Source organism: Melozone crissalis, unplaced genomic scaffold (genome assembly GCF_028551555.1).
Source record: "Melozone crissalis strain CALT ecotype California unplaced genomic scaffold, PUWL_Pcris_2 ptg000023l_1, whole genome shotgun sequence".
Classification (NCBI taxonomy): domain Eukaryota; kingdom Metazoa; phylum Chordata; class Aves; order Passeriformes; family Passerellidae; genus Melozone; species Melozone crissalis.
The window spans coordinates 20,458,413-20,481,532 of record NW_026535801.1 but is presented as its reverse complement, the minus strand read 5'-3'; the positions used below and the strand labels follow the sequence as shown (position 1 = coordinate 20,481,532).

At 39.0% G+C, this 23,120-nt stretch overlaps 1 protein-coding gene across 1 annotated transcript in view; it reads right to left on the bottom strand.

Moving 5' to 3' along the window:
- The window catches only part of OLA1 (Obg like ATPase 1), a 92,491-nt gene extending 72,910 nt beyond the window's left edge, over window positions 1-19,581 (bottom strand). The window contains exons 1-4 of the mRNA XM_054277965.1: window positions 19,504-19,581; window positions 19,182-19,282; window positions 17,368-17,511; window positions 8,337-8,464 (exon numbers count right to left, since the gene is read on the bottom strand). Of these exons, the coding sequence (XP_054133940.1) occupies window positions 8,337-8,464; window positions 17,368-17,511; window positions 19,182-19,282 (373 nt within the window). The 5' untranslated portion in view covers window positions 19,504-19,581. The remainder of the gene's footprint in view (window positions 1-8,336; window positions 8,465-17,367; window positions 17,512-19,181; window positions 19,283-19,503) is intronic.
- Window positions 19,582-23,120: the final 3,539 nt, after the last annotated feature.

Below are 23,120 nucleotides of genomic sequence, written 5' to 3'. Positions count from 1 at the left end.
CTGAAAGTAGCATTTCTGAGGTATTTCACAAAAATGAATAAATGTTTGGCTTGGTATTTTGTTAACTGTCTCCAGGCACAGAGGCTCTAGGGTGTTGTTTGAGGCTAGAGACCCCCTGGCATCAAAACGAAAGCAACAGTTTCCAAAGTGGCTCTTGCAAATACTGCTGATAATCACCCAGCCTTTAAATCCAGCCCACTGCTAATTCTGTTTTCTGCAGAAGATACCAGGATAAAAATTCATCTTGAAATACACTAAAAAAGAGCTGGGAGAAACTGTGTGAAGCAAACACAAGAGTGACAAGTTCCAAACAGAGAAAGAACCAGGCCATAAGAATTTCTGCTGAGATGCCATTGATAACTGACTAATACATAATTCGTTGTAAACCCAAGTAGAAAAGCAAAACTTCATCTTCACCCAAAGTGAAGCTGGACTTCATCAGAACAGAAGAGAAAGTCTGGACAGCATATTGAAAACATACCCACTATCTTTGGTGAAGGCTCCCCAAAAGAAGACAGCAGATTTCCACATCAATACTTCAGCATTACAGCAGCACAAAGGCACATCTGCAACCAAATCCTGCATCTCAATAACATCTCAGCATAAATAACAGTCATAAGAAAGTCAGATTTCTTCAGACTCCAGTGGACAACATGCAAGGTCTGAAAGAAAACATCCCTACATCTTGTAAACTTAAAAGAAAACGAAAAAGAAAAAAAAAAGGATGCAACTGGCATATTTCCTATGGCTGCCTTTTTACAAACACTTTTCATCTTAACAATCTCAGCCTAACGCTCCCTCAGCTAGAGCAGCATGACTGTTTGCTGTATTACATATTGAATCTGATTAAAGAAATTACCTATTTTTAAAATAACCCAGCAAGAAGAATATCGTTATTTTTTAGACCCAAAGCCCCTTTTACTACATGGTTTCAAAATCAGCTCCAACAGCACAGAAGAAAGTGGCAGCATATCCATGAGAAAAGGTGTTGGAGTATGGAGCCACTTCAGCTTGCAGAAGACCTTCCCATCCAGTGTACAAGTCTGGCATAATGTATGACTTGGAAAGAGACAAACACCTATTTTTCTGAAAGGGGCATTTTGGCTGTCGTAGAAACCAGGCAGCTCCCATAAATAGTAATTCTGAAAGGAAACTGAACCAGAGCTTTTTCTGTCAGTTTATTAAACTGTCTCATAAACTCTCATAGGCAAGCCAAGGAACTCTAAACCAACAACCCAAAGACCTCAGACAAATTTGCTTGACACAGAACAAAAAGGAGCTATATATTAATTAAATCTTACAATAGCATATCTTAACTAACCAAGAAGCTTTGTTTAGTTTGTCTAGGATAAGTAACTTACAGCCAGAATAAGAAACCCAAAGCCAGGCTCCTCCTGGTCTTCATTTGCAGTAGTTAGTCCACTGTTCAGTACACAGCAATCAGGTATGTACACTGCTCCTTGTCTATTTTAATATTGAAGGCATGTAAACCTTGGAAATGATCACCTCAGCTCATTTAGTATTGACTCACTTGCATATTCAACTCCAAAGCAACAAGGGACAGTGATAGAGAGCCCCTGACCAAACTCCTGCCATGCACAAACCAGGGTAGCCCATGCCCTCAGCTGTGCTAGCAAGCATAGCCATCATCTATGATTCAACTGAGAAACAGAAGTGCTCCAAGGAACCTCTCCAATTTAAAGTTTTCCTTAAAACTCTTCATTAAAATAAAAACCAAAACAACAACACTTTCTCAAAAGCATTAAAAAAAAAATCCAACACTTTCACAAAAGCAGCTTTCTGAAAGGGATGATACAATATTCTCAGTTTACAGACTACTCACCTTTCTGATACAATCATGCAGCTAATTAAAGTGAAAACACTCAACCACTTATCTTTTTGCAAAGAACTGTTACTTTACCTTTTCAGAGGTAGCCTTCTTCTGACCAAAGGAAAACAAGCAAATATGTCATACTAGAAACAAAAACATTAGGGAAAAAAACCATCTTCAGCACTTTTCCCTTCAAGCTTTCAAGAAAGTCCATGAAACAGCAAAAAAAAAAAAAAAATTAATTATTAAACTATCACTGTTTTTAAGAAGTCCGGACACTCTACACCATCAGCAAAGACACCCACTCAAACAGGTAAACAAGTATTTCACAAACAGTCACCTGAACACCCCAACTCTATCACACATTGACGATTTCTCTGAAGTATTACAGAGGAAAAACTCATCTGCATTGCCTAAATAGCAATTACACACTGCCAAATCACAGACACAGAACTGTAATAAAAGTATTCGTAGGTCAAATAATAGCAATGACTCAGTGAAGATAGCCTGCCTGGTCTTTATTCTCAGAGGAGGGAGGGTTTACCGGTCAAGTACTTTATGACTCACAGTACAGTATATTAGAAATTTTCTATGTATTCTTTAGAATTGAGAGATTGCCCTTGTAGCTCAGTAGGTAGCTCTCCTGTTTCTGGCCTGCGAGGTCATAGCTTTAAGTCCCTGCTGAGGAAACTTAACAAGTTCCATCTATAAATAGAATGGCATTAGATGCTGCTACTCTAGCAAGGGTGGTGGCCTTTAGACAGGAAATTTTATGTTTTCATCTGTTCTGATATAAAAAAGAAACTGGACATAAAGAGGCATAGGATATTATGCTAAAGATGAATGACAAAGTGGGTTCCAAAATCCACTGTCACTTCAATCAGCGTGATACTAATAAATCTAGCATTATCAAGCTATGATAAAGGCTAGACAAGAACACAAGAACAGTAATTTTCCTTCTCAATGAGAATAAGTAATTAAATAAAATTACAGACTTTACAATATTTGAGACTGAAACCTCGTAGGTACAATACAATCAAAATTCGATTTGTGACATCAAGAGGCAACCTCAACATAAAACAAATTTTGGACTGTTTGATTAATAACAATGTTTGAACATTCATAGCTCTCTATCTGAAGAAGTAAAGTACATCCTTGAGAGATATTTAATTATCATGGATTAATATGATACATATAAATTTTTGCTCCTAATATCCCTATATTTGGGGAGGCTTGTTCAGCTCTCAGAACAACTACTTGTGAGAAATTTTTAAATGAAACCTATTTTAACACTTACCCAAGTTTATTTGTGCTTTCAAGTGTAACCACCTGGCCATAGAGGAACACAGATTAAAGCTCAGGGATCAGTTTCATTTAGTCTGGCAATGTAATTTACTGCTCAATAAAGACAAAGACTAACTCACTACAGTGATGACAATTTTCCAGCACCTGTTCCACAATCTGCACCTACATGTCCAGGAAAACAAATTCAGTCCTCTGCTGGAGACAAAGCTGCAAACAAAACAGTGTGAACAGCTCTGAGGTGCAGACCCACAAATTTTGTTCATATACACACACCAAAAGAAAAGAACACCAGCAATGTGACAGGAGATTAGGGTGACTTGATAATATGATTTCCTGCATCTCAAACACACTAACATTATGTTCAAGGACAATGACAGATCTTGCAACGTTCTTCTGCAATTTTTCAGCAAAAGAGGTTACTGCCCTTCCTAATTATCTTCTTGCCTAAGTGAAAAATCTGATTAGTTAGAAGTTCTCCACAGCTGGCCAAATTAATCTAGTTGATTCTGCACTGGCACTGATCAATCAAACAGGATGCTGGTGTACAAAATGTCTCCCTCTCTCCTGCAGGTGTAGGTTTCAAAGTAGTAGCAACTGAAACTGCATGAGGTAAGATTGACAAGAATCCCATCCTGGTCCTTTTAATTCCACTATCAACCTTTTGGACAATAATGCACTAGTATCCAAAGCAAACAGAAGGCTCTTTTCTACTCTTCACATCCTTCTACAAACAATTGCTTTTAAGCATCAGCCTTCATCCCAGGTCTTCTTCCATGTTCTTGTACTGAAATTTTGAAATTGCAGCACACAATGCAAAACCAGTGCTGCAAATATAAATTATTTCAATTTTAGGGATGATTTTGCTGAAAGGAGTAGAGGAATGCCAATTTCACAACTCTGTGATTAGAAAAATTTCCTACATGAAGTCTTTTCTCAAAATCAAAACACTGTACAATATTTAACCAAAAAAATCCCAAACAAAAAAAATCTAAAAAGAAAAAAATCACAAGCACTAGATTAATACACAGACAGAACTGCCAGTTTAATTTGAAAGCTTTCCCAATTTCTGGATTTAATATGGAGAAGTTACTGAAAGCCAACTGAAAGTTTACTTGAACTATGAGCTATTGCAAATATTTTATTAAAATTTAATTCAGTTGCTCTAACAATAAATAAGAAGAGAAAATTTCAATAGGAACTCACATCTACTCAGTAGCACACATCAATACATCTTGATAGTGTAACACTAACAAGTTTGATACGTGCAGACTATTTTTAAACTTTGGTAGCTTAGCAGTGAACGATTTGTATTTGTAAACAGGCAACACTTTTTTAACAGGTGTCAACTGCACTTAGTAATAGAAAACAAAACCAAAGCACCTTCAAAAATTTGAACCAAAATATGTCAAAGACAATACCACTTTTCTTAAGATAGATATGTTAACAACATTTCAAGGTGAATTTTCACATAAAGATGAAAAAACAGTTTCAGGTATCAGAAGTGACAGAGCCAAGCTGCATAAACTGAGCCACTGTGACTCCCAAAGCACAGAACACACATGCTGAAAGGATGAGATGTAAGTCATACTTTGTTCACTGAAATGTTAGTGCAGTGGAGTGTGGCCAAGTGATATCCTCACAAGCCTCCTCTCAGCAGCAGTTGGATTCCAGGAGCAGTAATCAGCAAGTATAGTTTCTTGTTAGAGAACATGGAGGGAAAAATGCATCATGCCTCAAGCATATAAAAGCTATAGATGATTAGCATCTTCATATAGAAAATACACATTTTTATAGGAAGTCAAAAAAATCAGCGAAAAAAGAGGATGTATCTTATTCAGTTAAGTAACTTTATCATCACTTTGTTTTTTGTGGGCATATCAAAACACTAGCAATATTACTAAAGGTTACCATTAACCTTCATGATCATAAGAAAATAAAGTTATGTCAACTTGATTTTAAATGCTGAGCAAAAATCAGCAAAAATATTGTCAAACCCAGTTTTGATTAGTGCTTTTTGCAAGTAAGAATAAACTATGCTCAACTGACATGATTCATAGCTATCAAAGCTTTAAGTAATGACAAATAGCTTTAGAAGTGATCTAAAACCCTGGAGGAGGCAGAACCAGGGGGTGGACTAAACATTTCCAGTTTTAACAAACATAAAACTGGAGTAAAAGCAATTAAAGCTTTCTAGGAAACCCACGGGCATTGGTCACACCAGTCACTTCCGTAAAACTGCAGGGGATGTTTACCCAGCTTCACAGCTCTTTCACTCCTAGCACAAAGAACAAGATTTCACGGATTATCAGTTACCAAACTCCCCATCCTGCTGCTGAAGGGCAGCTGGAGCTCCTCTGCTGTGAAGTGAGAGCACTTGCAGAGGAGCAAAGCAGGAGCTGCCCAGCACCGAGTCACTGTGAGCAGCTCACAGGATCCTCTGCAGGACTGGCACACCAGGCATGCCGCAGTGAGCTCTCAGGTTCTTCCACAAAACCCAATGTTGCCTGCCCTACTTGAAACATCAGGCATCCAACTCTCATGTCTTTTTATTAATTGAAAAGGAGCATTTGCTAGCAAACTATTTTTACAGACAAGCTTCCTCCCATTTTCTGTACCTTTGAAGAGAAAGACTGGATTTCATTAAAGAAACTAAAAATAACCGAAAAATGTGGAGCATGTTTTCTAGAAAACTAGGACTGCAGAATATCAGTGGGAAGAGAAACTCAAAAACATTAAGAGCTCTGGCTCTTTAACACCAAGTACGTTCAAAAGTTTGACAGAGATGTAGCAGTGACTAAATACTGGTATCTACCATTTTCCTCACTGAAGCATTGTTTAAGCATAATCTGTAAATTTACACTTGTAACAAAATTGCCATTTATAGTTCACTGTACAAAGTAAGTAATTTTCTACAAGTACTTGTGACCCATCTGCCATAAAAGTTGAAAGGTGGTTAAAGCCATTAAACTGGGGAAGAAGGGCTATGATAACCTTTAAACAGCCTGCCTTCTGTCACCACACAAAACACTGCTGCCCCAGTCAAAACTGCAGTACACCTGAAACATGGAGAACAGAGCTGCCAGAAATGTTCCAAATTAAACCATGAAACTTGGAAGATGTACAAAGCTGTACCTTAAAACACATGTCAGGTTACTGTGGGACTGCAAACACCACTATCCAGGACAGACAACCATTTCAAAATTAAATCCCCCATTCATTCAGCCAGTTATTACGTAAGCAAGTATATCTTAGGTTTTCAGAATTGGGTGTGACCAAAAGTAAATTATACCCCTACCCCTAAGAAAATGGGATAACATCTGAAACTTTTATTTTTAAGTATGGAGGCCAACTGGTTTAGTATAAATATCAGTAAAGCATTTTCAGTTTGTGCACTTTTACAGGAAAAAAAATATCTACAGAAAGTATCAAAACCCAAGAATGGATTGCTCTATTCTGCAGGGGGAAACTTAATTCTCTTGTTTGCCGAGCTAAGAGAATCTACTTTGTACTGTCACTAATCATGTACAAAATACAGTGGTGTTCAACACGAATTTACCTCTCCTTTTACTTGTCCTGTTACCCTACCACATGTGGTTGCCATGTGTTGTCTGTTTCTTTGCATACATTAAATATACCTTAGACACATAAACAATGTTTTTATTGATTAATGAAAACCATATATTTTAAGAAAAGTAACAGTCTAACAAGGATATAGAAATTTGAAGGCTGAACGCTCACAGCCATTTCAAGATGGGGATATTGTCTCTTTTTACATGAAGTAAAGAAAGCAGAGAATTAGCTAGGTGGAAACAGAATTTCTTCTCAGCTTTATGCCATGTAAGAGCTCAACTGTGTACCTTGTGATGGATCAACTGACAGGCAACAGCCCTCTCCAAAAAACACCTCAAAACACAAAGAGGTAACAACAGTGTATTCTGTTATGGCAGCTAAAAAAACAACAAATATACCTTCTGTCCTAAAGAAAATGCAGTTTAACACATCCTCAATAAATAAAGAAAACAGGATCAAATCCTTCAGCCTAGAACTATAAAATACCTTTGCTGAGCTACCCAAAGTTTGTGTCACCATACTACACTCCATTCCTATCAAGTCACTTGCTTACCTATTGTTACCTTAATTAATACAACTTGGGTAATTCTCAAACTGCTTTCTGCAAAATTACCAACTGAACCAAGCTAAGTCAAAGCCTAACAAGCCTTTCTTCAATACACTCAGGCATGCAGAGCTTAAAGTCTACAGCACAAATCCACAATGACCTGCATCTGACTTCCTGCCTGGCATCGATGAAAAAGAAAAAGACCAGTTCTCTGGAGGACTCTGCTTCCCATGCTGGCCATTGCCACAGGCAGCAGCAGTGTGTATCACAACAGCACAAAGACAGGGAGCAACACCTTCAGTGCTCAAAGGTGAAAATGTGTTCCAGATCAAATCAAAATGAAATCAAACACTAAATTTTTCATGCTTTGAAAATGCACAATCCCCAGATCACTTCCCATTACAGCTCTTCCTACCAACATTTTATAATTCTTATTTTCTCTTCACCTTCACCAACACCTCCTTTCCAGCTTGCTGGCACACAAGTCTCACCCTCCAGTCCCCTGCCTACTACCCCTGAACAGGAGCAGCCTGCCTGGGTTCTTCTTAAGTCACTTTCTACTGTGACTGCAGAGATTCAGCGTTCAGTGTCCACCCACCAGGCTGAAAACTGACACTTGGTTTCAGGGCACTGGTTGCCAAAGATACACGGTTCATCAGGAACTTGGACCACACCCTGGCAAAAGGCAACAAAGAAACTTCATGCTCTCAGGATCTGCAAAGTTTAAGGATTTACAAAAGCAGCAGATTTCTACTTCCATCTCTTTTATTATTAACACATTCCACATTTCCTTCTTCATGAAATTAGACAAACTAACATGCACTGCCAGCAGAAGAAAATGAAACATCATTACTGCAGATTTCCAAAAACCCAGTTGCTTTTTAAGTCTTCAGTACAAGGTTAATGAAGAAAGGCATACCTGTTACATAGCAGAGGATGAGGACTCTCTTGGCTGGAAAAACGTGATGGCTTTGAATTGAATGGCAGAAGTTGAATTGTAATGGATATTTGCTCCACAGTTATTAATTACAGTACAACAATGCTGTCCTTAGCTACAGAAAACAGGTAAGTAAGTTTACGTACGCATCAGATGAAAGATCCCGTCACAGGCGTTAATGTGAGACAAGAAGGAATTTCCTAAGCCTTGTCCAGTGTGGGCTCCCTTCACCAGGCCAGCAATATCCACCACATTCAGAAATGCTGGAATTTTGCTGAAATATAGAAGTTAGAAGTTTCATTACTAAAGCATATTAACCAATATTTTTGGCACAGAAATAAATTCAGAACATGAAAATCCAACACTTCTTTGCTGAAACAAGTTAAACATCACAATGTGGAACACACAAGACAAAACTGCCCCCCATCCCATGTAAAACATCCATTCTCTAAGTTCTCTGTACATATTTATGTAAAATGAAGTAAACTAGTTTTGAAGTGTGGAATCATACTGACAACTACACAATAATCAAGCAGGCCTGGAAGGCTGAGGCATAAATATATCATGTGCAATGCACAGTTTTCACAGGACCAGAGGGATAAACACAAAAGGCCATTGCACTCTGCTATTGCACACCTCCAAGGTTATCATTTAGTTCAGCAGGTTATGCAAGCTTCTCCAAAGAGCATTTTTTTTAATACAGTGCTGATTATAATTAGCAGTGACCAGGGTAATGCAAACAATTTGAAAAAAAAACAGATAAGATGCTGTTAGAATATAAACAGTTGTGATGTTTTCCACCATAGTGAACAGCAAAGGGTTAAGCAGACATGTTCACATGATATTTTATACAGCAACAACAGAATAGTCATTAAGTTCAAATTAGCTGACAAAAAACAGAAAGAAGCTTTTAAAGTTACGAGAAACTTATAAACTGCAAACCTTCTATCCTCCACAAATTCTCAACTTATTAAAAAATGAACAAATAACATAATGAGCATTAAAATTTTCATGTACACTCTAAACCAAATTACTTCTCAAAATCGAGCTGAATCAGGAAAAAACCCAAGAAACCACTAAAACTTTGTGATAAGGTGTTGACTAAAAGAACCTTCATATGCTCTATGCAACTAACACCATCATCATGAACAGTGGCAGAGACACAACCACAGTGAAATGCTGCAAATCCCCCACTTGCCAAAGACCAGCAAATGCACACACCAGTCTCAAAACCTCCAGCTTGATGGCTCCAAAATAAATAGGTGAAGAGTAGTTCATTCCTATCAAACACTTCATCACCATCATACTTCATGAGCACTATGCTAGGACTAATACAGCAGCTTACCATTTTACTGGCACTAAGTACAGCAGCAAATCCCAAACCCACAGCTTCCACACAGCCCCAAGGAGAGGGGTGTGACCACCCCATGGGTGAAAAGAGCTGATCTGGAAAGCACTCCCCCTGTTCTGTGGTGAGTGTTCTCAACAGGAGATTCAAATCCAAAGATATAAATTCTGTGGTTCACATTAAGATGCCTTTTCCAAAGCCCGACCTTTGCAGTGCTGCCCACAGACAGAATCAACCACAAAGGTGGGAATGAGGGCTAGGGATAACCTAGCCAGTAATCTTCTAGGCAGTATTACACTTCTGAAATCTTTATTGTCCACAGCCCAAACTAAGCTTCATTTTTATTAGCGTGACAACTTGCTGATAAATACGTGTTTTCACTGAATATTTGACAACATGATTACTGTCAAATCTGTAACAGCAGGAAACTCCACCAGCAGGAAAGCCACCTGTTTCATCACAGTGCCTGGCATGGTAGATACAGCTCAGACAGACAAAAACATAGTTACAGGAATCTATGGATCTTCGTCTTTGCTCTGAGCAACTGATTAAGGTAGAACAAAACACAATTCCAACTCTTTTTCCTTTGGTGCTACCCCACTTTCATTTGACTGCAAAAAAATCAGCAGATGTGCCTCCTCACTTCAAATTATCTCTCTTTGGGGAGATATAATACACTAGAATCTGTTTGAATACAGAACATCAATTATTTCTGGAAGAGTGGTGACCTAAAGTTTTGTTTTCAACCTTGCTCTAACACTGCCAAAGAAAAATTATTTATTTCAAGCAAAATACTTTCGCAATACAAGATCTGGACAAAATCTTTTTGTTTACTAAGGTGAAGTTCAAAGTATCACTAAACCTGTCAGGTATAATGCCTTAGGAACTTAGTGACATGCTCCATGTAATTAATATCTTTGTGATGTACTTAGAAAAAAACAATTATGTAACACAATACAGTGTGTTACTTACATTCAGGTAACACAGCAGTAACTTTTAACTTCACTAGGCCCATGAAAAGAATGGCCCATCCTTGGGAAGACAGATATTGTGTGCTGCGAGTTAACGCTGTGGAATGCAGTCAAAAGTACATGAATATAAGTATACTATGAAGTAAACCAAATTTTACAAATTTCACTTTTTTTGCCCCACGACATTTTTTTAACTACCAGTACACAAACTCAGAACAAATCCTCATTTAAGACACTAGGAAGAATAACCCACATTCTGAAGACAGAAGCCAGTAAATACGAATGCATTAACCCAGTAACTCCTTTTGCCTGATACAAGAACTAACACACTTCAGAAGTAACTGCGGGCAACTTCCCAGCCCTTGCTTTTTGACATTTAACTACTCAGCAGCAAGACAGAAAAAGCCTCTCTTTAAAGCACTTCTCCATTGTCATTTTAAACTGTGTTTTAAGGAAAACAAAGGTGGTGTAAGAAGTGTTCTATGCTCCCCTCTCACCTTTCTGGTGGGATTAACCTCCTGGCCAGCCATCAGAACAATTCACACTTTCACTACAAAGATGCCACATTAGGGCAAGACAGATACCTTCATATGCAGATGGCCACTCTATCACCAGAATCAACCTCATTTGCTACACAATGGAAAGAAAACCCCAGCACATCTCTTTCACAGCTGAGTAACACAAGCAAGAGACCTTTGAAGTGTGTGGGTTTCCAGGGCGCTTTCTCACCTTCACTTCGGGTACCACAAAGTTCACATTCCAAGCAAATTAAAACTATTCCCGCTGTTAGACACCTTCCGGGTCTAAATCTGTTTCATCGTAAAAAGATGGACACACAGCAAAACAGAAAAAGGCACAAGGTAGTCACACTTGCCTTTACTCTGAAGGACAAAGAGCCAACATTATGAAACTAAACAAACAGAGAACACTGCACAGAATGAGGGGAAAGTACTGTATATATTGAATATGGTTTATTGAAGACTTAACTGCATTTTGCTTTTTTCTCCTCCTCCTCTAAACATATTAATTTCAATTTCTTAAGATTCGTTAGTCAGCATTAGCATAATGTCACTGAGCCTCAAATGATCATCAGGAACAGGTGGCATCAACTGATCATTTGTACAAATCAGTGCTACACCAATCTACCATAAAGCACGTCACAAGGATTTATAACATGAAACAGAACACCAAATCCAGAAGTATCTCTATATTTTAACCACAGGTTTAATTCTTGAGCAAGGATTTTCTACCACACTTGGAAAAGCATTAGCATTGAGTTTGTGTTAGTGTACCAGCTTCACTGTATGAGCAACCACACAGTAAAGAGCACAAGACTCACTGGGCCAGATAAAGTACAGTTTTGCAGCCTTGTAGTTAGGGCTTTTTCAGGAATAAAAGGCTTATGCATCCATAGGGTTACATATTTTGCAGAAAAGAGAAATTCTTCCTTCCTGAAAATTCATATAACTTAAGTAAGAGTCATCTGTTACCATTCACAAATTACCTGAAGTAAAAGCAGCAAGATAGAAAGAGAACATGCATATTGTGGCAATCTCTCTGAGAGCCATACAACTCTGTCTGTCCTCACCGCTATTTTTGGCTCATTTCCAAACAGAACAGTTTGGAACTCCCTCTTCCAAGAGACTGTTACAGCTCCCACAATCAATCTTGCAGCAGTTTTGACCAATGTAAGCAAAATCCCTCACTGGGCAGTTAAAGCAATCTGTTTCTAAAGAACGAGGTACTGCAGATGAACCACGGTCATTTCTAAGCAAGAATGATTTCATTAACAGCATTTTACCCATGGTACTGACAAACAAGACTTGAACCTAATGGCACATAAACCAGAAGTGAAAAATCTGCTAATTAAATTGTGCTTATATGAATTATAAGAAGGTAAGAGAGACTCAATGTGGATTACAACACATGCTCCGTGTCCTAGACATGCCAAATATCTGCATTCTCAAACTATTCTGTAAGTTATTACACCAACAAAATACAACTAATTACATTTTGCCTCCTCACATCAGGCAGAAAAAATGGCTCAAATCACTATTACTTAAGACTTGTCATTCACTGCTGACAAACAAGCAATGCTGAAACACACATCACAGCCCAGCTGATTTACACAGCTCAGAACAAACTGAAGAGCAGGCAAAGTCAGTAACACCTAAGGAAAAAGAACATTAACAACAGGATATAGTTACCAACTGCCAACAATTTTCATTAAAAAATGGGATTCTTTTACAGATGCTGATATGTTAAGAGTCCCAGCCTGCTAAGTTATTGATCACTCACTTTGAAACTACAGGTGGTTTCCATTTACATAAATGCTCTTCTTAAACACAGCCCAAGTCCCACATGATGTCCCTTCAAACTCCCTCTGCTGAGCTGGTTTCTACAAAATGCTTTCCAGCAACTGTTTACACAATTTTGACTTTAAAACTTTACCATGTATCTGAGTATGCTATCCTACAATGAGTTCAAGGGAACTTTCATTTAATATTGCAGAAGACTTTTCTGACCTAGACAGTGATGGGATTTACTCAGATTTAGTTCAGTAACCATCACTTGGGCAGTAAAGAGCTAAATGAATGCATTTTATCAATCTGCAATGCAATAGAACAAATCAAAGCAATCTGCTGACAAAAAGAGATCCTGAAGTATAATGGACAGAGGTGGAATTTAAGAGGGGTATATATAATATATATATAAAATACCTATATATATATAATACCTAGTTAAAACTTAGATATTATCCTCCTTTGAGATAACCAAAATTGCTTTAAAATTTAAGTTTGAAAAGGACATTCAAGACAGACTACAAATAGTCTACGTAGAAGAGAAACATTTGTGGTTGCAATAAACTTTGTGTTTGTGAACACGTGTGCAAGGCAACTCACAGGTGCAAACCAGGAATGAGACAAATACTGACAACTTTTTAAGCAGTTTGATTCATCCCTTCTCTCAACTCACTCCTGCTTATAATCTCATTTGATTTAAAGCAAGGGAGGAAGCAGAAACATAAGACTTCAAAATAACCTTTTCATTAAGATTTTCAGACAGGCTGATTCCTACCAGCCAAAGCAGTCATTGTGGGTAATTACTTACAGTTAGGCTGTAGTTAATTACCTTAGGCTAACAGTGCTTCTTCCTGAGTACTTCTTTTAGTTAGTCATGTAACTTAAAGTAGAAAAAATGCAAATAATTGCAGTGAGGAGATTACTGGGGCACAAAATAAATGAAATAAGGAGGAAACTGCAGTTTCCTCCATCACCTCCGTGAAAATCATTTTGAGGCTGGACTCCAGTGTCACTTGAGGCACAGCACATCACAACTGTGGCAACAGGCTGGGGGACCTATGGCCTAAGAGTGGTGGGTACATACACCCAGAGGCTTTCAAGCTATTTGTGAGCTAGGACACAAATCACTGCTCAAATTACATGAGTTTGACATGCTTACATTTAAAAAAAGTAGTTCTAAGTTTAATTAAAGTGCTGCTTAATCACCTTAAATTTAAAACAAAAAAAAAATATTATAATGAAGAAAATAGCTTCATTAAAGCTTTTATTAAGTTACTAAAATTTCTTCAGATGCACTATGCACACAGTTCTTTTTTTTGTGTGAGATACTCATCACTCCCAAACACACAGTGTCCCATAAAATATTAATTGCAGTTAACAGAGCAACTCTTTCTGGCTTCCATGTCATTATTTTCATGTCAGGAGCTACTTGTTGAGATGAAAAACATCTCTTTTCCATTACAGAATTAGCAGACCTCATCCTCTGCTACCTACTTAGTATTCATAGATAGGTGGGGGGAAATACACCTTTCTGCTTTAGTTCCTGCTGAAGTGAATCAGTCTACAGAAAACACTCTCTTTCTAGTTACAAAACTGGAACTAATCCAATCTTTAGTCTGTAAAACCTTGCTTGAAAGTATCTGTACTGCAGTAACAGAGGTAGGAGGACAAAAAAATTAAAAATCAACCATCTCCTTTCTGAGAAAGCTACACATGGACACAATGTAACAAATGAGTTTTCACTGAATATTGCATGAAATTTATAACAAACAAATAAGTACTTTAAATACATACATTAAATTAGTAACATAATATAAACAAATACCTTCAAATCACAAGCATTCAGAATTGTGTTTAATATATTAAGGTTTCTTTTTTTTAGTATCCACAGTTTCATTCACACCAAAAAGCACACGGTAGTAACACTAAAGCTCAAAGAAATCATCTATATCATTTGGCAACAACATAGCAGCTTTTACTGTAAGTTCTTAGAGCCCACCTTCTGTGTACAGTCTATATCATTCAACTTATTTACTGTCAACAGTCACATACATCCCACTGCTGCAGAAAGAAAAAAAGCATAGGTTACAAGTTCTGCCAGTGTACCTTAATCTATCAAATACAGATTTACCTGTAGATAATTGTCTCTCAATTTTTGCCTATGTGATTTCACTTACAAACATTTACACTTCCAATTAATACCAGTCAGCTTTCAGCATGGGCTAACAAGTGACAGCATAGCAGCCCCAATGAAGCTGATCTGTTCCTCTCTTCTCTTTTGGAGACAGGAATGGATCTCCAAGCAGCAAACAGTACCTGAAGATCCCAGCTGTTCCTCCAATGGCAGACAGGCAGAACTAACTGCCACCAGCAATGCCCAAGGCAACAGAGTCACTGTGGCTGCAGCAGAGCAGCCCCAGCTCAGTGGCACAGACAGCACCTCCCAGCCCAGCCCTGCCCCTCTCCCCTCTCCGCCCCCCCTTGGCGCCCTGCAGGCACCAAGGCAAGATCACTCTGTCCTGTCACACATTACTTCAGTTAAGACAAAGTCACCCCTTTTTTCTTTTCCCCATCTCCCAACAATGACTGCAGTTCTGTGAAGACTAAGTGTAACATATGGGAAATAAAAACACAAATGCTTTAGATTTTGAAAGACAAAATCTTGAGGCTAGACAAGAGTCCAATTTAAAGAGAATTCACTGTTTATAAACATTCTGTGTGCACAGATGGATTACATCTACTAATCCAAACAAGTAGAAAATTACCACAGAATGTATTACATAAAGATGAAGAACAAAATCAAGACTATACAGAGAAATTAAGACATTTAAATTACAATTCAGTAGCCTATCTTTGTGACTACAGCCTTCTTTTCCTGAGTTAGTCTGAGGCAGACAAGCACAAACAGCCCAGTAAGTTACCTCAGTCTAGTGTCCTACTGGACTACCACTAATTAGCTCTGCTTTATTACTGTTACAGTGAAATACAAAAATCATATTAAGCAGCATAAGTGAACTCAGGAGATATAACTATCCATTAATGCCCGCATCCATTAAGTAACAAATGTCTGTAGAAAGTCAAAAGACCATTCAAAAAAAAGCTGATTATCCAGCTTGTTATCAAACTCAGTATATTTACAGAGTAAAGACAGAAAATACACTACTTTCATTAATACTTTAGAGCAATGAGTTAGGAGGGAGGGAAGGAGAATTTGTGAGCCAGAGAACATACATACAAGTATTTACAATCTTAGCACTCCCTGAGAAGATAGATGGCCAAAGGCAGGATGAGGGAAGAGGTAATAATCTCCATGTCACTTCAGCTATTAATATGGGAGTAGCCCTTCATAGCTAAGAGAGAATAAAAAGGGATTATTGACATGGTCAAAGCAGCACTAATAGTACAAGTTAGAAGAAAAGTGGCAACAAAACTTAAAAGCTGTGCCATTACCTCTGCACAGTCAACAGCCTGAAAGCTCTGTCTCTAATTCAGCAGTTTTAAGATCCAAGCAGTAACCATCATGCTTAATACTGACTTGAGCAGGAAAAACAAGAGAATATGTTACAACAACCCACCTAAACAAACAGCTTCATATTAATGCAGCATTTAAAAACTGCACAACAGTTACAAACAGAAACAGCTTGCTTAGACCTGACCATTAAGTCAGAAAATGGATTTTTAGTTAGCAACTAATCAATCTTTTTTAACCGTGGATGAGATCTGGCTCTAAAACTGAGGCCCAAGAGTTGGAAAAAAGCACATGTGTGCATACTAGTTTGCCCCATGATTTATGTACACTCACTTGATTCAGGATACCTCTGCAAGTAACTGCAAATTAAAATTAATGAGCCACAAGTCCCTATCTAAGTTCCTGTTTTCTGAAAGCACATTAAATTTTGCAGTTCAAGCAAAAAAAAAAAAAAAGAAGTTCCCACATTGAACATACACAGCAGATTACAGTCAATAGCAAAAGAACCAAAAAATGATGTGACAAAATTAACACACTCCTGGAATAATGAAAGAATCAGGACAAAGGTACAAGAGCCTACTGAAAGAAGAGAAAGGAGAGAAAATCAGGGACAAAATTGACTGCACACAAAACTTATTGCCAAATAACTGAGGATGCAGGGATAATGACAGATATTTGTTTAGCTTCATAGAGCACAATATTCTGAATGTTTCAAAATATAGGGTGGAAATCTTTCAAATGAGCAACCTTATGACAAGTTAAGTATGTCCACTACTGTTTATTTTCCAAATCTCTTCAGAAGATCCTCCATGGCACCTGGGAGCAACCACCTTCAAAGACAAGAACAACTAGCACCAAATGGTGCTGAGCAATGACTGAGAGCTCCTACATTTACCATTCTTATTAAATAAAGGTCTTATCAGGGGTATGGGAAAGGTAAAATCCAGGTAGACATATAATTTCACATTCTAAAACGATGTCAGTAACAAACTTCCAGACATTACAGTTGCATTAAACTTTCATGAAAAGTTTTGGTTCAGTAATACTACTTCAGCTGCCTAACTGCAGAAAAATATTAAGAATTACCTTGGAGGTTTGTGATACTGGCATAGGAAGTCAAATCTGTCATCTGGCACAGGCACTCGACTCTCATTCGGATCAATAGTACAGAAAGGAAAATTTTCGGCTGCCGCTTGACTCTTTGTTAACACGTTGAAAAACGTTGATTTCCTATAAATGACATACAAACATTCTTAAAGTAGCTCAATTTAGAAGCATTTAAAAGTACTGGATTAAACCCCATTTTAACCCAAAGCAATACTGAGCTTTCCATTTACTTCAACAGCAGTGACATTCCCCTGATTCTAGCAGAAAGCACACACATCTGGAATGCCCCACTGAAACCCAGTGATGCTTACCTCTCCTCTCTACCCTTTAAAACTCCCCTAAGTATGTATATGGTACACACATGTTAGCAAAAAAGAAGTTAAGTCAAAAGCAAGGCACAGCCCTACTGGCCATTTCTCATTTTCTTCAAGTACAGCGAGACACCAGTATGGATGCTTGAAACTTTTCTTTTAACTAGTTTTGCCATGACTCACCCTTTCCACAGGTGTATATTGCCCCTTGAGATTTATTTACATTGTGACACAATTTCAGTATCTTAGCAATAAAAGTCAACAATGAAAAGAGAAAACAAGTGGCACAAAAAGCAAACCACATCAGTTAATCAGTTACCAATAATCTTTGGTGCATATGAAGATACAGTTATACCTTACCAAACTATTTTCATCCTTGTTAAGTATCAGTAGCAACAAGTCTACTCTACCAGTGGAAAAAAAGAGAACACTTTCCCTTAAGCAGAGTAACAGATTACTTTGTTAGCTGGCATTTATTAAGCCGAAAGAGCAATTCTTGATTTATTAACTCCCAAATTTTCTACAATAAATATTCAGGTTGTGATTTTCAGAGCTGCTCTGCATACAGCCAACAAGCTCAAAAGTCACTAACAATTTTCTTTGAAAGCTACATCATAACATAATCAAAACATTGAAAATGCTATTTATCCCCATTGACATGCAGTACAATGCTACAGCTAATTATTTCCTTTATGGAGTACATCTTAGCTACACCCTGAAAAATAAAATAAATTATAATGAAAACATAAGAAAGCAGTGCTTCCAGCTTTAAGACATGCACACAACCTAATTTGTTAAAGATTGAGAATGCTGAGACCTTCTCTTAGCAAACAGGATACAGAAATTAATACCAAAAAGTTTCACATGTATATCCTCCAGGTAATCAATTCATTCTCCTTTTCAAGTAGAACTCCTATGAGGAGCCACAACAACTACAGATGAGAAGCATGACAGAAATCAATTATTAACATTCCAGCATCTCTTCCAAACTGTCACTTAGGCTTGTCTCACTGAGAAGACTTCTTCTTCTCTGAAGAAGTTTCAAGAAAAAAAGTCTTCTTCACTGCTAATGACATGGAACAATTAACCCCTTGTTGCACATCATCCCAAAACATAAAAGGAATTTGTTGTGCACGTTTGCCTAAGTATTTGCACAAAAACATGCATTACGCATACACAACAGTGGAAGTAAGAAAACAGAAAAGACAAACGACACAGGGTTTTATGAAACTCAGCAATTACTAAGACTTTTCCTTTCTTTGAACCCTTGCCTATTATCCTGTCCAGACTCGTACACACCTGCCTATCGCTGCCAGTTCTGCGTCGCTCCAGCTGCAAGTACTTCCAGCTAAAGATGGAAGCGCATCACTGAGCAGTGAGGCTCGTGTCCCCCAGCTCCGGTCCGCACCCGTCCGCGCCCACCCTGCGCAGGGCACCCGCGGGAACACCGGGCAGCCTCCCCGCCCGGCCCCCAGCACCTACCCCACGTTCGGCAGCCCGACGATGCCGATCTTCAGAGACGTCCCGAACCTTCCGATGATCGGGTGCGACTTAACCCCGTCGCCTCCCTTTTTCGGGGGCATCTGCAAGCAGAGGAGGGCACACTGAGCTCCCCGCGACACCCCCGCGCCCCCTCCACGCCCCGTCCCCTCCCGGCGCGGCGCAGCGGCCCAGCCGGGCCTCCGCCTCCAGGCAGCCGAGGAGAGGCCTCCGCGCGGCGGCAGCGGCGGCGGCCGGGGCCCGTGCGGGGCTCCTGCGGCCGGGCAGGCGGGCGGTCCCGGCGGTGGTCGCGGTGCCGGCTCACCTCGGCGCGGAGCCGCCTCGGAGCAACAGCGCCAGCAGCCCCTCGCACGCGGACGCGCCGGCGGAAGGGGCGGTGCAGCCACGGGGGAAAGGTCGCGCCGGGCGGGAGGGGCGAAGCCCCGGTCCCGCCCCGGCAGCGACGGCACGGCCCGAGCCCGGCCCCGCAGTGACAGAGCGGCACGGCCCCGGCCCAGCACGGCCGCAGCTAACAGCAGCGGCTGCCGCGGAACGGCGGAGCACCCGCGCTAATCACAGAATCGACGAGGCTGGAAAAGACCTCTGAGATCATGGAGTGAAACCTATGCCCAAACACCACCTTGTCAACCTGACCATGGCACTCACGGACCGTGGCACTGGATGCCACGTTCCGTCTTTCCTTAAACACCTCCAGCAACAGACTCCACCACCTCCCTGGGCAGCCCATTCTAATGTTAAATCGGCCTTTTTGTGAAGAAATTTCTTCTCATGTCCAGCCTAAACCTTCGCAGGAACAGCTGAAGAAGACCATGTCCTCTGTCACTGGGTGCCCGGGAGAAAAGGCTGACCCCTACCTGGCTAGAGCCTCCTTCCAGGGAGAGGTACAGAGCGATGAGGTCACCCCTGAGCCTCCTCCTCTCCAGGCCAAGATCCTGGTCCTCTGTTTGCCAACCCATCTCCACCAGAGCAGGAAGCACTGGAAAGGTGAAAGAGCCCATGCCCAGAGAAGTGCCATAGCCAGAGAATGCTTTTTGGATTCAAAGGAGCACTGGAACTGAGGCACACCGCTAGATTTTTGTGCATGCTTATCTAGATAAAAAGGCAAATGGTCAGGAGACTCTTGTAAATACATTGTGATTGATTTATAACATTTACATTGCAAATTAATAAAATAAAATATAGAGGTTATGAAGAACAAATGAAACATTTAGAATCTATGAAAAATTAATTGTAGAAAATATTACAGAAGTCAGATCAGGACTCTTAAAAAAATTAGACATTTTCTTTAACTCAGGCTCTGCTTCTCTGAACCATTAAAAACAGACACCATCAAGCGTTGCCTGCTAAGAAAATTGAAGGAGAGAAGGCAGTAAAAACTATTCTTATAGCATGCCCTATTTTAAGGCAGTAAGACAAAATTCTCAAAACTTGAAAAACACCAGAGTGAAGGAGTCAAGGTGAGAGTATCATCAGATATATATCATCTCAGCCACAATAAAAGGAATATACTATTGAACATATTTTTGATTTTTTTTTAAAGAAAGGACACTTTTACTAAGCCTAATCTGAAACCATACATTAAAAATGTCTGTTACAACTTTTGTATTTCAGTGACATGAGATTTTTGCAACAATAACATTGAGGAAGAGAATGCTGTACCTGTTCAGAGTTCTTCTATTAGTATAGTGATAATAACAGTTTTTACTGGTAATATATTTATGTGGTCTTTCTACTGTCTTAAAATATATCATTATACACATAAGAGGGGAAAAAAGTATATCTAGTTCAGATTCAGATACAGTTACTTAGTTGTTGAATAAAGCTAATGTATTACTACACCAAACATTCAGTAAAATTGAAATTTACAGAAATTATTACAAATTCAGCGTAGCACCAGCACCCTTTACATCCATAAATTACAATCTTCAGTAATTAAATTTAGTTTCCTTTTCAGGAACAAAATAAAAGCACCATTGTTTTCCACCCTTCTAAAGTTCAAGACTCTTTACTTGTCCTGAAAGCAGTGTTTTGCAGGACTTCTTCACAGAAACTGTACAGGATGGATTTGCCTACCTCTATTAATAAGGCCCCAAACTTCCTGAAAGGCTACTTTTGGAGAGCTTTTCTGCTTATTAAATTTTCCCACAATCTAAAGCTCTTGTCAGACTATTTTGTTGTCCAGCCTAGGCACAATAGCTCTCAGCAGATGAACATCTTGTCTTCTTAAAATAAAAATATTTAACTTTCCCAATTTGTAAGCACAATACAGGTATACAGCATAAGCAGTCTGACCCATGAAGTAAAGGAGGGTATGTGTGTGTGTTTGTGTATACACAAAAAATAAAGCCTACTACTGATATAATTTTGATTTTAGCTGTTGAGGAAAACAGCTGACCTGGAAGAGAAAAGGAAATTAAAATCCTGCCTACTTTTGTTGCAGTACTTCAATGTGACTACGTACAGTACCACAGTCAGCGATGTGTGTACAAAAATGTGCAAGTTTGAATGTAAGTTTTTAATTTATGCTCTTCATTTAAGGTACTGTAAAAATGGCCCACTTCTCCCCTTCCCTCTCCCCCTCCATAGCTCCTATATCCAACTTACTGTTAGCACGGTCACTTCACCAAATGCAGATACAGGACTTCAAAGCATATGATTCTTTCAGCTAGAAATTGACTCATGACCCACCTAACACTTCATCTTACATGCTTTTGATTTCAAGTTGCTTTTAAAGTCAAGGTTTGCCTTATTTTGCTGAATTTTCTATCCAAATCTGTCATAATGCTGAAAACCTCATTTTAAACTGGCATACATAGTTTAAACCATAATAATCTTGACCATATTACATAAAAAATGTGTTTTATAAGTTTAATGGAAAAAACCACTAACATCTAGAAAGCAATCATCTCAATGTTAACTCTCCAACACTGAAGTACTGCACTAATACAGCTTATTGTACAGCTGGATCATGTGCAGAAGCCAAACACCCTGGAGCAACTCTACCTGATTAAAAGCAATGTTTAAGAGACAGTAATAAAACAAACAGTTTATTGTTTCTGCCACCAACAGTCTTTGCTTTCTGCTGCCCAGAACATATATTTACAGCAAAGTCACCATTAACTGCAAAAATAAGCGGTTTTGTAGAACTGAGAGAATAAAGACAGAGCCCCTGATCCTTGCTGTGACCAGGTAATATTCAGTGCAGCCCAGGGGGTGAGAAGAACACAGCTGCTTTTGTACACTCCAGCTTGGAATTACCCAGGTCCCTGCCACTTGAAGGGAGCCAGATGACTCCCAGTAATAAATACACTCAGTACTAAAAAGAACACAACTCAAGGGCATGGTCTAAACTAAATGGTTTTCATTGAGTTCTGTGAAGTTTAAAGGTAGTCATCACACAGCTGAACTGTTCCTGAATACAGTATTATTAAACATTACATTTGGTAGAGTTCAACAGTGTTTGTTCTTCTAGCTGTGGATTTGGCTGATTTCACGGAGAATCTGAACTTAGTCCATTCTTTATACACTTCTATTCATACTGCCCTTTGCATTTTATATTTATGCATTTCTATTCTTTTGTATTGATAACTGTCCTTGTTTTAATGGTAACAGATTAGTGGTTAATGGGGTTAGTGCAGCTCCAAAGATGGTCAGGACTGCTGTGGTGGCATAAAACTTCTCTCTCACCCCTTTCTGTGGCATCCCAGACTCTCTCAGTCTAGAAGCATCTAGTGCTAGTGCAGAACAGCCTGATCTGCCACATATTAATATTTCTAGATCATACCTCTGGAAATATCAGCTGAATTTCATAGCTTTAATATAGACAATGTCTCTAACAAGCATAATGCATACTGAGATGTTCATAGTGAGAATAGTGAAAGAGATTTGCTCACAAGAGAGAAAGCCAAGAAGAGAGAGGTT